The sequence below is a fragment of the Chenopodium album genome, chromosome 13 (genome assembly GCF_948465745.1).
Source record: "Chenopodium album chromosome 13, dcCheAlbu1.1, whole genome shotgun sequence".
NCBI lineage: Eukaryota > Viridiplantae > Streptophyta > Magnoliopsida > Caryophyllales > Amaranthaceae > Chenopodium > Chenopodium album.
Genome location: NC_137846.1, coordinates 10,234,997 through 10,250,908, shown reverse-complemented (window position 1 = coordinate 10,250,908; position 15,912 = coordinate 10,234,997). Strand labels below are relative to the sequence as shown.

The following is a 15,912-nucleotide window of genomic DNA, read 5'->3' as shown; positions in this document are numbered from 1 at the left end:
TGTATTATCCATTGCTTTATCCTATGCAATTTTAATTTCGAAAAATTGTTGTAATCTGTAAATACTTAGTTTTGTGTCTATTTTATTAAATTTGTTATTGTCAATATATTTAAATATATATAGTAAAATCCTCTTAATGGCCATTATATAGATTGTTTCACATAGCAATTTTAATTGCTTTCTAACCCCAAAAATGTTTTAGTTGATACTTTATACAGTACATTAATAAATAATAACCCAAGTACACTATCTTTGATTTTTTGATTTTTTAATAAAAATATAAAATAAAAGGTGTGGGAAGAGTAACACTATTACATTCAATACATTTAGCATATCTATATATAATAAGGCATTAGTAAGGGGTATCAGGTTTGTGTAAACGGTTTAGTTTCGAGTTGGGTTTAGATTAGATATGATATGGCCTTGTGACGTGAGTGGTCAAGAATTTCGATGTAATGGACTATTGGATGAAGTTGTTTGGTAATTCAAGTTACGGGTTGTAAAAGGTTTGGACAAAACGATTTACAGGTTGTAAACAGTTCAGTCATAACGAGTTACGGGTTGTAAACACTTCGGTCATAACAGGTTATAAACGATTCGGTCATAACGGGTAGTTGATTATAACGGTTCGGTTATTACGGGTAATGGGTTGTGAGCGATTCGATTAGAATGGGTTACGGGTTGTAAACAGTTCGGTCACAACGGGTTTCGGGTTGTAAACAGTTCGGTCACAATGGATAACGGGTTATAAGCGGTTCGGTCATAACAGATTTTAGTCGGGTTTAGCCAGTTTCGGTTTAAATTTGGTTGGGTTACTATAGGGTTCGAACATAATCGGTTCAGGTTGCTCTCTGTTTCGAGTTATAACGATTTGAATTGATAACAGGTTTGGGCATTAACGGTTTGCAACTATTCAGTTTAGTTCAGTTATGGGTTTGAAACAATCGGATCGGACTGGTTTTCGATTTTCAAAAAACAGATTTTTAAAAGTTCAGTTCCCTTTCGGATCGGTTCGAAACAGTTGAGTTTAACGGTTTGGATCAGAAACTAACAGCTCTAATTACGAGTCGTGTCGTGACATACAGAGTAAATCGGTACATGTCTATCTATGATGAATCCATGAACGAACAACTAAACATGGCATTCATTCCAAAATGGGTTGATGTACATCCGGCCTAATAGGTGTAAATACGAGGCCATCCATTGTGTGGGAGTAGGTAGGTAATAGAAACAACTAGAACTTTTATTTATAGTCGTGCGGCTACCTGTCTTAACTTGAAAATTCAACTCCTCTAAAAACCCAACTTCACCACTCACCAATTCACCTCATTTCAACCTTTGCTCGAATCTTCAACTCTTCTCTCACTTTCTCTCTCTTCAATTTTCCAGGGGTGTTCTGAGGTACTCATTTCATCATTCCCTCTCTTTTTCGATTTCAATTTAGGGTTTATCTAATTGTTTTGACGATCGGAATCAATTCTAATTAACTTATTAAGCGATTTCTTTTGATTATTCGCGCAAATCTATAGCATTTACTGATTTACATCTGTTTTATTTTCCAGAACTATAAATATATATATTGACTAGATCATTTTTTTCTGGTGTTATCGATTGCTTATTTGTCGTTTTTGTTGTTGAATTTTCTACTTTTTTAATTTTTTATTCTTCTGATTTTGGTTGATTTCTGAATTTGAGGACTATTAATCTTTGCCCGGAATATTGAATTCTGAACATTTTGAGGATTATTTTATATGGATGTTTGTGATTCTATGTACTATAAGCTCGATTTTCACCTTGCGTTAGCTGAACGCTGTTATAATTCATTTCTATAATGTTTATGTTTACATTTCTTTTGTGCAAATATCAATCAATGTTTATCCTATTTTTGTATTGATTGTGATTATTGTTTCGTTACTCGAATATATACGAACTTATTATCAGTGTTCGTTTTCTAGAATACACACATAAATATGGGCAAAGCCGTGGTTGTTCTAAGCAGCAGTGAGGGTGTTGCTGGTACTGTTTACTTCACACAAGAAGGAGATGGTAAAATTTGATCCTATTTTCTTGTTGCTGGTAACATCGAATGAATGACTGTTACGGGAATTCTAATTGTTTGATTGCATTCTCCTTTAGGCCCAACAACTGTAACTGGAAATGTCTCGGGTCTTAAGCCTGGGCTCCATGGATTCCATGTTCATGCCCTTGGTGACACCACAAATGGCTGTATGTCAACTGGTATGAATCGAATTTCGTTGTACAACTTTAATAATGATTTATGATTATGTGTTGTGGAAGTGAAGAATATGTTTGGTAGTGTCTGATGAACTTGTTTGCAGGACCACATTTTAACCCGAATGGAAAAGAGCATGGAGCTCCTGAAGATGAAGTTCGCCATGCTGGTGATCTTGGAAACATCACAGTTGGGGATGATGGTAAGTTGCTGGTGGTTTTTAATCTCTTGTGTGGTGATGTTTGTGTCCCTTGAACCCGATTCAGAGAGAGATTTCGGTCACCCTTGGCCATTCTTTAATTTGCCGAAGTAAACTAGAATCAGTAAATAGTTTTAAGAAGGACCCTCTGAATTTAGCATCCAATAGTTGTGTCAATCTTGAGTTGTCATTGCTGGTCATGCTAATTTTATTAATTTGCTAAAGTAAACTTTTTGTTGTGTTTACTTTAGCATGTACTCCTGGAGACCAGCTTTGGCAAGTCTATCTCTTTTTATAAGACTTGTTAAGAAATAATTTCCTTGTAATGGGGGTGCTTATTCCATTCCAAACCAAAAAAAAGCCATGAACCTTTCCTTTCAACTCTGTTACAAGTTTATGCTTTCAACATTTGGACTATGCTGTTCATATGAGATGAAACGTAATAGAAGATTAAGGTTAAAGTTAAAGGTTCCAGCCTTATTAGATGCAAAATACTAAGAAGTGCAATGACTGCTACTTCCAAATGTTTATCACTTCTAGTTTGCTCCAAACCAGTATCTCAATAGCAAATTAACCCAAAAATTAACTTTAAAGTTTATCTAGTTGCGGTTTGTGTGTGTGTGTGTGCATGTGTACTTTAAAAGTTTATGTGTGTGCGTGCGTGCGTGCGTATGTGGAAGATGAAATGTTGGAGTTATGGAAGGTAATGCATATAGTGATTCAAGAAGATGAAATGTTGGAGTGATGGAAGGTAATGCATATAGTGATTCAGGAAGATGAAATGTTGGAGTGATGGAAGGTGAGATTTTATTAGTTTGTCAGCTTCAGAGTTTTGATGACAGACATTGCAATTCGACCCTTCAGCTTTAAGTTATAAGGTTAAGGGCTGTGTTTTGTTCTCCCATGTCCATACTCAACATATTTAGTATGCAGTATTCTATATTTCCCTAGAAAGTAAGAATATTCTGGTGTTCCATTAGTTCATTGCATTCTGTCTCTTCTTGTAAAGACATGACAATAGCCTGGGGTCAGCCAGTAAATTTTCATTTGTTTATGTACCAATTTTATAGGTTCCATGTTCCAAAATCTTGCTATGTATTTTTTATTTAATACACTTTGTTCATATGTGTGTCTCAGGTACTGCTACCTTTACCATCATTGATAACCAGGTAATTTTTGATTTCCCCATCTTCTTGACCCTGAAATTTTTTAATTTTTATTAATTTATTTATTTATTTTAATTTTTTTTTTATCATGTATCATTTTGTATTAACCCAACATGTTGTTGGTTTTGCAGATACCTCTTTCTGGTCCCAATTCTATTGTGGGAAGGGCTGTTGTTGTCCATGCTGATCCCGATGATCTTGGAAGGGGTAATATTCTTTTACTATTAATTAATTGGTAGTCCAAAATTTGGACCTAATTATAGTTAAGGCATCACTCCATTATATTATGTGGTCAATTTGCTAAATTGAACTTTTTACCGCAGCTAATGCAATATGGAGGAAGCTATATTGAATTTGCAATTTTCAGGCTAAATTAATCATCTAGGGTGGTGACAATAGAGTTAATTTGGTTTTGAGTGATCTTTTGACATTTAGGGTGGCTTCTTGCTAATTGTGGAAAAGGCCTGGAATACTTCATTGAGGGGGAAGCCCGATGAGTGCCTTTTTTTTTGGGCATTAGCCTTACCTTCTTATCTCCCTAACTAACTAGGCTTGGCCAGTGGTAGACTGAAAAGATACGTTTAGAGAATGTATGAATAAAGCATGCCATTATCAAAATGCCCATGTAATTGAAGTTTTGGAAGTTTAGATATGTAAGCTCAATTTGGATTTAGCCATTTAGGTCTCTTAGGATTGCACATAATTGCTGTTGTGTTTATAACATACCTTCATGACATGGACATCATATGTTACAAGACTTAAATTTACTCTTATGCATTGAGAAGCGCATGGTGAAGCAGTTCCCTTGTATGCCATTTTAAAGTTGGATTTTATTTTGAACTGTGTGTTACAAGACCTACTGTAGCAGCATTTTATCTCATTTCCAGATCAGAATACAGTATAAGAATCCTGATTCATCTCTTGTTTGGGATATTATGTTTAGGTGGACATGAACTCAGCAAGACCACAGGCAATGCTGGTGGAAGAATCGCTTGTGGTAAGCTTGTAAATCCTTGAATGGTTTCCGGATTCTTATCCCCTGACTTAAGTGCTAGTCAGGTTGCCAATTATCTTTGATTTTTTTGGATTTATAGTAACAAAATCTCTGATATTGGTGCAGGAATTATTGGTCTTCAAGGTTAAAGAGAAATACAAGTGCAGATTGCGGTTTCCTTGATATCCCATCAAAGATTAGTGTAGAAAAAAAAAAAAAAAAAAAAAAAAAAAAAAAAAAAAAACCCAGGATGGGATGTCTCCTAAATAAAAATCAGAATTATGTGACTTGAATTGGCCAAGTTAAGTAATCCATTGGAGTCTGTTATATGTTGGATTTTGCATTGGCTGTGAACTATGTTGATGATTTAAACTGCCTGGCTATATATTTAACGGCTTTTGCAATTTTGATCTATTATATTTATCCTATATATGGTTTATGAATGCTAATTGCGCTTATGTTTGAACTTGCACTATGCCAATGCATTTGGCTCTTTGCCTGCTTGTTCGCATATTCTGACATTGAGTAAAATAGCACTTGAGGCAAAGTTTGTGTACTTTTTGCCCATTTGTTTTTCAGATCAACAAAAGCAAATGAGCATTTGAGGATTGGCTGTACTTTGCTATGTTTGGGTCTATGTAATAGCCTGATTGGTGCCTCAATATGCCATATGAATTAGTGAACTGTAACTGATGATGAAGCAAAGAGCAACAAAGGAAAGACCGAAAGAGGAGTGAAGAGATAAAAGTAGGTTCAAAAAACTTCGAGAAAAATGGCAAAAAGTAATGTAATTTGACAAGATTTGAATTCATCCTCAAGTATAGATACCAAAGTGTTTTCCATCAAACTATTGTCATATTGTATTTTATCTTTACAAAAACAAATACTCCATATCAATTAGGATATGATCATGACATTAGTACCATATCCTGGGATAATGTATAGGCTCAAATAACTAGTTGTATACTATGTACTTCCTCCACCTCTTAAAGATTGTTTTATTTTTCTTTGCAAATATTTCCAAAAGAGTGATAAATTTAAATTTAAGATAGCATGGTTGCATAAGTTTACTTCATTTTATTTACTCTCCCAAAATATTACATACGTCATACATAGCCATAAGAAGCTAGAAATGAAAATATTGAGGATAAATTAACATTAACTACACTGATCTGCGCGTGATTTTGTCATAAATTTCTAACTTAATTCTATTTAGGAAGTATATTTAATGTTTATATATAGCCTAAGAGGTACATATATCATTACCCAATTATTAATTCAAAATAACTTTTAATAAAGTAAAAAATGTAGAGTTAATCAATATTTTGAAGGAAGAAGAGAGTAATCATACAATAACATCAAATAAATGGTATGGAGGGGGTACTCTTTTAGATGTAAAGTTTTGAATTTCACGTATGTCAATAAACAAATTTGACCATTTTAATACTCCATTTAATCATCTAATTACTTAAGTTGATATGTTGTAAATTGCACTTAGGGGTGTAAATGAGCTGATACATTCGTGAACTACTCGCGAAAAAGCTCGGTCAAAGCTTGGTCAAAACTCGTTTGTTAAGCTAATGAACAAGCTTGAACAAAAATCTTAAGCTCGTCAAATAGATGAACAAAGCTCGAACAATATCATGTTCAACTCGGTAATGTTCATGAACAGCCTGTCTAAGTCCATTTATAAGTTTTTTCACACTCAATAAATACTTGGAAAATTTATATATCTTTTATTCATACATATCTGTAAAAAGTACTCCCTTCGTTTTTAAATACTTGCTCCACTTTCCTTTTCCAGTCGTTTTTAAATACTTGCTCCATTTCCTCATTTGGAATTCTTTTACAATATTTAATTCATTTCTCTCACCTAGTTGACCCAACAGAAATCATATTTTATTAATTTCATATTATCTCTCCTATAATTCTCTCAACTACTTTTGTCTTTTACAATTTTTTATTCTTTCCCCAACCCCATTACCTCCATATTTTATTACTTTTCTCCAATTTCTCCTAAAACTCCGCGCATGGAGAAATGGAGCAAATATTTAAAAACGGAAAGAGTACTAATTATTTCATTATGTGAAGGCATGAAAACTCCGTCATTATCTTTTTCTATAGAAAGAATATGAACATCTTATATAAAGTTAAATGGATGTGTTAAAATTTTGAAAGAAACTATATTTTTAATAATAAATAATTAGGAATCGTTTATTTAATTTAGCCTGATTTAGTTTGGTTCAAGCTCGAACTTAAACTCGAAATGCAAACGATTACGTTCGTGAACAAAGCTCGAACAAGCGAATTTTTTAACGAGCCGAGCTCGAACAAGATTTTTAAAAGCTCGTTCAAGCTCGAGATGATTCAAACACTAATAATTCTTATCAAGCTTAGCCCGAACAAACTAAAACTCGGCTCGGCTCGGATAGTTTGCAGCCCTAATTGCACTAATATCAATACAACAAATTATTCATGATACCGTTTGGTTAAATATATAAGGGTAATGCTATGTGTAGCCTAAGGGCTATATATATATATATATATATATATATATATATATATATATATATATATATATATATATATATATATATATATATATATATATATATATATATATATATATATAAGCATTAAATATACTTTTAAAAATGGTATAAAATTAGCAATTCATGATAAAAACACGTGTAAATCAGTGTGATTCGTGTTTATATTTTCATGATTTCTTAATTTTGTACGATTTTCAAATGTGAATTTAATATTTATACGTAACTTTAAGGGCTATATATACCATTTTTCAATATATTATTGATAAAACGGATCATAAACTTTCCAATCTTTATGCACATTTCAAAATTTGGATTAGATCAAACGGATCAGATATTTTTATACAGCCCGAAATGAATTCATGTCATGAATTTAAAAAATGAGATGGACTCGTTTTGTACGAGTACTTTTAACAGCTTTACTCCATAGTTTTGGTATACTAGTAATTTTTTGGGTTAAGAAACTCCAATTTGCTTCTCAACTTTCCCTTGTTTTCTTGGTCTGGTTAATTTTACTTCATTTTCTGGGTTGTAAACTCAACATCATCAAATTCACAAAAACCTTGGAAGCTGAGAGAAGAGAGAGAAAATGGGGAGGGAAGTAGCAGAGAGTTGTGTAGATAGTTTATTGATTGAAATGGTTTCTTCCTACGCCGATCGTTTCTACGCCACCAAGCCTGAGCTCGCCGCTCGTCGTATCGAATCCATTGGCTACCAAGTCGGCCACCAACTTTCCGAGAGGTATTCACTTTTTTCTCACTCTTTCAAACCCTAATTTTATTTCTTTTGGAATCGTTAGTTGTTGTGATGATGCGATCTGGTTGGATTTTTGAATTTTAAAGGGAATTTTGATTGTTGATGATGAATTTCTTACAAATTTGCGGAATTTTAATTGTGATAATTTTGGATTTTATTGAATTTGGATTAGAAATTGGCGGAAAATTGAGGAATTAGCTTGTTAGGGATTGGTTTTGTGAAATTGGTGGGAAATTTCTCACAATGTAGGAGATTTTTGATTAGTATTGGTAAATTTCTCACAATGTGGCAGATATTGTACTATAGTTGCATTGTCTTGAAAAGTTGTGTAAATTGTGTTATGGCCACCATTTTCTCGGCTGCCAAACGAGTAAGATCCGTCACACTAGAAGCTTGATTAGATAATTCGTAATTATTGAGTAGGTAATCATAGTAGCTGTTCATGGATCTTTTAATGTACTCGTATGAATTAGATTACGAGCGTTATGATCACTTACAAGAACTTCTCTGCTTAATTCCACTTATGTGAGAAGCCTATACTGATTTCAAAGTGTAGTTTTTCGGATGGTTTATAAATTTGGTCATAATCAACTTCTATTGAGAATATTGTTGAAATTTCTGTCGTATTTTAGTGATGATTAATCATCCGACTATACTTCATTTTAGAAGGGAAGTGATCTAAGTTTAGATACCGAGAAGCTTAACCATTGTAATGGTGTATGACCTATGAAAAGGGAGAGTTGTTAAATGCTCAGCAGGTTTTAGGGGGTGGGGTGTTTACACATATGTTTGTACATTGCATGCTGTTGACCTGTAAAATGTAGACTTAAGAGATCGCAAGGATTGAGATAACTGTGAATGATGTTTGGAAATTGTGATGGGGTAGTTATTGGGAAAGATTATGTGAGTGTTATGCTTTGCCAAGTCTATTTCTTGATCTCATTTTATATGCCTTGTTAATAAGCCCTTGTAAGATCTATTAAAAGTCTTCATGCAAGTAAGGGTGCTTATTCCATTCCAAACCAGAAAAAACCTATGAACCTTTTCCTCTGAAGTCCGTTTCAAATTACTGGTTCAACTTAATGTTTCACATATGGACTATGTTGCTCATACGGGACTGAAATGTAAGAGAAGTTTAAGGTTAAAGTCAAAATTTCCTGCTTTATTTGAAGCGAAATACCAAGAGGTGAAATAACTGCTACTTCCAAATGTATTACCAGTTTACAACATTGTAGTCTGTTCTACACCTCTATCTTAATTAGCAAATTAGCCCTAAAATCAACTTTAAAAGTTCATCTAGTTGGTTGGTTGGGGGGGAGGGGGGGGAGTGCTGCACATCGTGATTCAAATAGATAAATGCTGGAGTGACGGAAGGTGAGGGAGCAAGTAGGACTATTTTTCACTGAGAAAAGGGAATGGGTTGGAAATTCATTCTATTTGTTTCCTTTATTTGATTCCATCCCATTTTTGATGTGTTTATAGGCTTATAGCCAAATAGCCTCCTTAGTGAAGTGCACATTCTCAATAAAATAAGGTTCAAGAATCAAGATTGATGTTTCATGTTAATTTGCTGTTACTTTTTGTTTTTTCAAATTTTGAGTTCAAATGTTTGTTTGCATTTAGTTACTGCTGTAGGAAGTAGGAACTAGGAAGTTTCAGCTTGTTACATGAAGTTGTTTTTGTTAGGTATACCATGGATAGACCACGATTTGGTGACCATCTTGACGCAATCAAGTTCATCTGTAAGGATTTCTGGTCTGAAATCTTCAAGAAACAGATCGACAATTTGAAGACAAATCATAGAGTGAGTTCCTGCCAACTACTTTATGGTTTGATATTAATTAATTGAAGGTTTATTGCCTCACAAGATTAGTATGTTATGTTTGGTTAGGGTACTTTTGTGCTGCAAGATAATCGATTCCGTTGGCTATCACACATATCTGTTGATCCGTCACCTGATAGTTCTGTTACGTCCCAAGATACGTCTGAGGCTTCGGTGGAGAACAAAGCTGCACAGGCGGCAAGTATGCATCTCTACTTTCCATGTGGAATCATAAGGGGGGCACTTACAAACTTGGGAATACCTTGTGCTGTTTCAGCAGATATTTCTAACCTTCCTGCATGTGAGTGATCATTTTAAAGCTTGTGTGGCTTTTATTTTAATTCCTACTTTCATCTGAAAAGAGATACTTTGTGGCTATTTTCAGTTTTTAGTACATTATATGACTTTTTGGCAGTCAAGCTTGCTATAAATGGCTCATTGTCATAAATAATGCCTAAGTTGGATTTAGACTTTTTGGGTGTTGGGTCTATTTTAAAGTGTGTTATATGGAGATCTTGAAATCCCTACAGTCAGAAATTAGACTCTGAATCAACTCTTCTCCTGCCGGTTCGACACTTTGACTGCAGCTAGTCTAATTGTTTACTTGTAGAGATATCTATATACAATCAAGGGAAATTATTATTGATACACCCCAGGTTTGGGCTTTTATCAATGATACACCTGCTTAAGTTTTAAGTTTTAATTATCAACGGTACACCTGTACTTGCAACTAATTATCTATAGTAAGCATTCCGTTAGTAACAGGTTAATGACTTGCAATTTTGACCAATTTTAACTCCCTCCTTTTTTTCCCTCTTTAATTTTCCTCCCATATTTAAAGTAACCTACCTATTTCTATCATTATATAAAAGAAACCCCCTCATTTGCTCTGATTTATGAAGCTTCTTCTTCATTTGGCTAATTTGAGTACCAAATGTAGAAAAAGAAGCTGCACAAATGAGAGCAAATGAGGAGGTTTCATTTATGTAATGACAAAAGTGGGTAGGTTACTTTAAATATAGGAGGAAAATTTAGGAGGGAGTTAAAATTGGTCACATTAACCTATTACTAACGTTTCTTTAACGAAATGCTTACTGTAGTTAATTAGTTGAAAGTATAGGAGTACCGCTGATAATGAAAACTTAAGGAGGTGTATCATTGATAAAAGCCCAAACCTAGGGTGTACCATTGATAATTTCCCTACAATCAATCACATCATGTTTTTCAGCAGATATCCTTTTTTGTTTTGAATCTGTTATGCTTTTATGTTCCAAGTTTTCATTTTCATTTCTGTATCTCACAATCTAAGCACCGGTCATATGTTGCTTCCTGAACAGGTTCATTTGTGATTCGGATTAAGGTTTAGAATGAAGTTTACAGCCAGTGCTTTGTGGTGATGTTTCAAGAATCTCAGTCATGCAAATGAGCTACTTTGTCTTGGTTTCTTCTGATTGTGTTCAGCTTTGAAATCACAGAGGATGCCCTGGTAGTTATTGCTTCCACTTTGAGGAGCCCCTGAGACCTTGACCGGTTACAGTTTTCCTCAGAAAATATTCATACAACAGATGTGACAAACTGGTTCTTTAGTTTGATTTTGATTCTAAAAATGTCCATCATTTTGTCTAATCTGGATAAATAATGTAGACAGTATGTTACCTTACCCATTTTTTCAAAAAAATATGATATGTTGACATTGGAAAAAACTATGCTTGTAATTTCAATTGTGAAAGATATAATGATCATTATCTTGTCTGTATCCTCTGTTTTTTTATTTTTTATTTTTTATTTTTTATTTTTTATTTTTTTTAGGGTTTTCACCCTTTTGTGCTGGTTAATTTAGGTGTTTCAACAATCATTAAGTTTGAAGAGAACAAAGTTTCAATCATTAGCTTAAATTTTAACTACAATCATGTAAAGTATATGCAATTCTTTTATTTATTTATTTATTTATTTTTTAATGTAAACTTTGTTTAGAGCCTTCATTCTGCTATTGTACGATATCTGAGCGTTTATTATTCTTTAATTGTTTTTGAAAGTATTTTTTAGTTGGAAGAATGGAGTTTGTTAATCATAAGCCAAAAATAGGTGTTTGTATGCCTTGTTCTTTGGTGCACATATCTTGTTCCCATGCTACACGGCACGCCCCCTAGCATTATCCAACCCCAACACTTAGTCGTTTTGCTTTGTCCCAATCTCATACTCATTTTTTTAGCAAATGAGATTCATCGCTTAGCTTGTGTAGCAGAATTTTTTTTAGGTGTTTTTAGGGAATAGGGTGGGGAAAACTCTATAAACGGCTTGTTTGCACTATTGTATCTTTTATCGTTGAAATTTAGATTTTTTTGTTTAGGCTCGTTTATTTAGTTGGGTGGAGTTGTTGGAGCTGAGCTTATTTTCTGACAGATTGAAATTTAGATTTTTTGTTTAGGCTCATTTATTTAGTGCCTGTTTGGTTGACTGTAGGAAGTGCAAATTCTTAGAAATTTATATTCTTATGTAATTGTATTGTATTTCCTAGAAAATGCTATGAGAAGTTCTACTTATCTTGGTAAGTAATTAACCTACATTTTGTGGGAAGTTAAATTTCCTAGGAATTTCCACCTCCAATGAATTTGTCAACCAATCACCTCAAAAAATTCCAATTTCTAGAATTTTCAATTTCCTATACTTTTTTTATGTCAAGTTCAACTAAATAACACCTTATTTAGTGAATGAACTTTGATCAAGGTTTTTTTTTTTTTTTTGACGGGTTTTGACCAAGCTTTGATCGAACTTATTTGCAAGATGTTTACGAGAGTATTGGCTCATTGTCATTCCTAAGGTTGAGTATTATACTCTCTGTTTCTAAAAACGTGTCACAATTTAATTGACATAAATGCTTACTCACAAGTTTGACCATAAAAAATTAAAAATATGCTATTTATATTAAACATGGGCATCGTGCCATGTCGGGCAGCGGGCCAACCCGACCTTTTTTTTTGTTAATATATATGTATATATAAAGTAAACACACATTTCAAGTGTTTCAGGTTTTAGTCTTGTTCTTCTATCGCCTAAAACCCGTCTCGACGCACTAAAAGCTCTTTCGGAGGCAACGAATGAGACTTGGATAGCAAAAATATCACGAGCCATTGCTGCCAAAATTGGATGTTTCATGCTTTGTGTTTTCCTCTAATCAAGGATGTCGAGGCCGAACTTCTCTTCATCGTCCATGCCTTTCATGAAGTCGTAACTTAAGTACATTTGCAACTCCGAAACATCGTTTTGTGTTCTCCTAGATGATGAATCAGTACCTGAAAACTTAGACATTATGTTAGCAGCTTGAGCAAATAAACCTTTGCCCCTTTTACTTACGTTTTTGGATGTTTGAGAAGGGGCAAATCGAGACACAGTTCCATATTTAGATTCATTAACTCTATATAAAGAGAAAAAATCATTAGTCGCCTTAGTTTTATAAGTTTCAACATCATTTTCAAAATCCATGTTAGTAAAATAAATATCAATTAATAAAAAAGTGTCATCGTACTTTTGCCTTGGATCTAAAATAGAAGCAAAAATATAAATAATAGGAATAGTAGTGTAATATTTACGCCATTTTTCCTCCATAGATGGAATATATCCATCATAATCGTGTTGTGATCGGTGTTTGGCAAAAAGTTGTGCAAGTAAACATGCATTGCTAAGAAAAGAATGGGAACAAGGATTATATACAGAAGAAAGACAATGTGTCATTCTATATAGTAATTGTAAAAACTGCATATATTTTTCACAATTAACCCAATCATCTTCTAGTAAAGCAAATTATGGAAATTTTTTATTATAAAAAAGTGTTAAATAAACCTTGTACTCGATTGCCCAACTCAACATTTCATAGGTGGAGTTCCACCTAGTTGACAATCCGGTGCTATTTTTATAGCCTTTATCCTTTGTTGCCTGCAAAAACCTTTCTAATCCTGAAATCTCAAGTTAGAGCTATTAATAGACATAATAGCATTTCTAATTTTGTGATAAAATGGACCAATTGCTTGTGTTCCATCCTTCACACACTAGTTAAGAACATGACAAATGCATCTAATATGAAGTGCATCTCCATCTAATAGTACATCGGTCAATTGGGGTTTAACCAAATTTGCACTAAATGTCATAGAAGTTGCATTATCAAAAGTCATAGACATGATTTTATCCCTAAGACTATATGCATCAATAGCTTGCATTAAATGATAAGAAATGTTAAGATCGGTATGAGAGTATTCAAGCATTTTAAAATGAATGATGCGTTTTTGTAACAACCAATCATGATCCAACCAATGACAAGTAACACATAAATAGTGAAGTCCGTAACCACTATCCCATGCATCGGCAGTTAAAGAAACTCTACTAGGAAGATTACTCAATTCATTTTCTAACTTCAATTTGTACTCTTGAAAATTCTTCATGGCAGCAGAACGAACGATTTTTGGGGAGATTTTTTTGTGTTGGGGTTGTAGTGCTCGGTTAATATAATTGTTAAAGGCATCATTTTCGGCGAAAAGAAAAGGTTGTTCGGCATGTACTATCATTCTCCCAAGTTCACCCCTATCTCTCTCATAATTGTAAGTGAAGCATTGTGGATGGAATTGAGAAATTTTGGGTTGGGTTGGATCACTAGATGGTCCACCACATCTTTTTGCATGTCTACCAAGGTGTCTTGTCCCTCCCTTGGTTTCGGCCGAGAAAATTTTCCAACAAGTCCGACACTTGGCTTTGTTTCCATCTTTACTTAATTGATAATGTGCCCAAACATTACTCTTTCGGTTGGTTTGGGCAAATTCCTCTTCGGTACATCACTTGTCTAATGGGTTTGGAATTTGGGTGTTTGGCATTTGGGTGGATGTTCACTCGACCCGGCGGCTTGTGTTTGGCTACCTTGGCTAGTAGGAATAGAAAATTCATGTTGTGATCCGTATAAATGAGGTGAGAATTGGTTTTGTTAAAATTCCGAACTAGACATAGTCCATGGAGACATATCATCCATTTGTTCGAATCCTCCTGTGGTTTGGGGATGAAAGAAAGGGGTGAAAGTGTTTGGAAAGGACATGTTAGGGGGGAGGGGGGAGGGCATGTTAGGGGAGGGCATTAAGTGTTTGGGTTTGGTGATTCCATACGTTTTGATTTGGCTTTCCTAAAGGAGGAGGAAGCGTTCGGGTTTGATGTCATGATTAATATTTAATAATAATAAAAATAAGTCAATAACAATAATAATTACAACAACAATAATTATACAAATAATAACAACAATAATAATACAAATAATAATAACAATAACAATAATAATAACAACAATAATAATACAAATAATAATAACAAATTAACAATAACAATAATAATAACAACAATAATAATAACAATAACAATAAGAATAGTAAGTAGTTTTTATATAAATTAAGATTTTAATAATAATAATTATTATTATAACAATAGTAGATTACTTGGGTCAATGAGATCCCAGGTAGGAGAGGTTAGGAACGACGTTGTCTAAAGCCTAAATCCCGCCTTAGACATAGCTCACTAACAATCCAAATTATCCACAATAAAAATAGAAAGTAGTTTTTATATAATTAAGTTCCAAGAAAACAATAATAACAATAACAAAAACAACAACAATAATAATAATAAAAAATAATAAAAATAATAATAATAATAATAATAATAATAATATAATAATAATAATAACAAATTAAAATAAAGTTGAGTTACATCTTACAATGACGTTTCGATTGCTTTCCCGAACTTATAATTTTTCTTTTGTTAATTAATTTTTATAATTGAGAGAATTAGAGAATTTAAATATGAGATTTTTTTTTTTTTCCTTTACACAAAAGAGAGTAGGAATTAGAGAATAAGAGAGGAGAGATGAGTTGATGAATTGTGAAAAATTTGGGAGGAACAAATGGAGTATTTATAGGGATTTTTGGGTGGGAAATTTGGAAGTTACTGTTGGAAACTAGCCGTTTATGGCTGTTGGGGAAAAACGGCTAGTTCCAACTGCTAATTGGCACAGGCCGTGCCGGCGTGCCGTCCCATGGGTTGACGACCGTGCCGCTCGCCGTGCTCGTGCCAATTTTCAAGATTCGTGTTCATGGCACGGCCCACAAGTAGGCCGCCGGGCCCGTGCCGGCACGGTCCATGCCCACCTTTAGTTATTTTATATATT

The 15,912-nt window shown here is 33.7% G+C and overlaps 2 protein-coding genes across 3 annotated transcripts; both read left to right on the top strand.

Moving 5' to 3' along the window:
• The first annotated feature begins 1,241 nt into the window (after nucleotides 1-1,241).
• LOC145574554 (superoxide dismutase [Cu-Zn]) lies at nucleotides 1,242-4,996 on the top strand. Of its 2 annotated transcripts, none has more exons than XM_081632374.1 (8): nucleotides 1,242-1,401; nucleotides 1,956-2,046; nucleotides 2,137-2,238; nucleotides 2,340-2,435; nucleotides 3,570-3,601; nucleotides 3,730-3,805; nucleotides 4,542-4,595; nucleotides 4,719-4,996. In XM_081632374.1, the coding sequence occupies exons 2-8, from the start codon at nucleotides 1,971-1,973 to the stop codon at nucleotides 4,739-4,741; spliced, it is 459 nt and encodes a 152-aa protein (XP_081488500.1). In that variant the 5' UTR covers nucleotides 1,242-1,401; nucleotides 1,956-1,970; the 3' UTR covers nucleotides 4,742-4,996. The 2 variants fall into 2 exon arrangements, with proteins under 2 accessions (XP_081488500.1, XP_081488501.1); XM_081632375.1 differs by having other exon boundaries at nucleotides 1,249-1,401; nucleotides 1,942-2,046.
• Nucleotides 4,997-7,647: 2,651 nt separating this feature from the next.
• LOC145576265 (uncharacterized) lies at nucleotides 7,648-11,475 on the top strand. The gene is made up of 4 exons (XM_081634048.1): nucleotides 7,648-7,882; nucleotides 9,584-9,701; nucleotides 9,789-10,020; nucleotides 11,057-11,475. Exons 1-4 carry the CDS (start codon nucleotides 7,731-7,733, stop codon nucleotides 11,083-11,085), a joined length of 531 nt encoding a protein of 176 aa, XP_081490174.1. The 5' UTR covers nucleotides 7,648-7,730; the 3' UTR covers nucleotides 11,086-11,475.
• The last annotated feature ends 4,437 nt before the right edge of the window (nucleotides 11,476-15,912 follow it).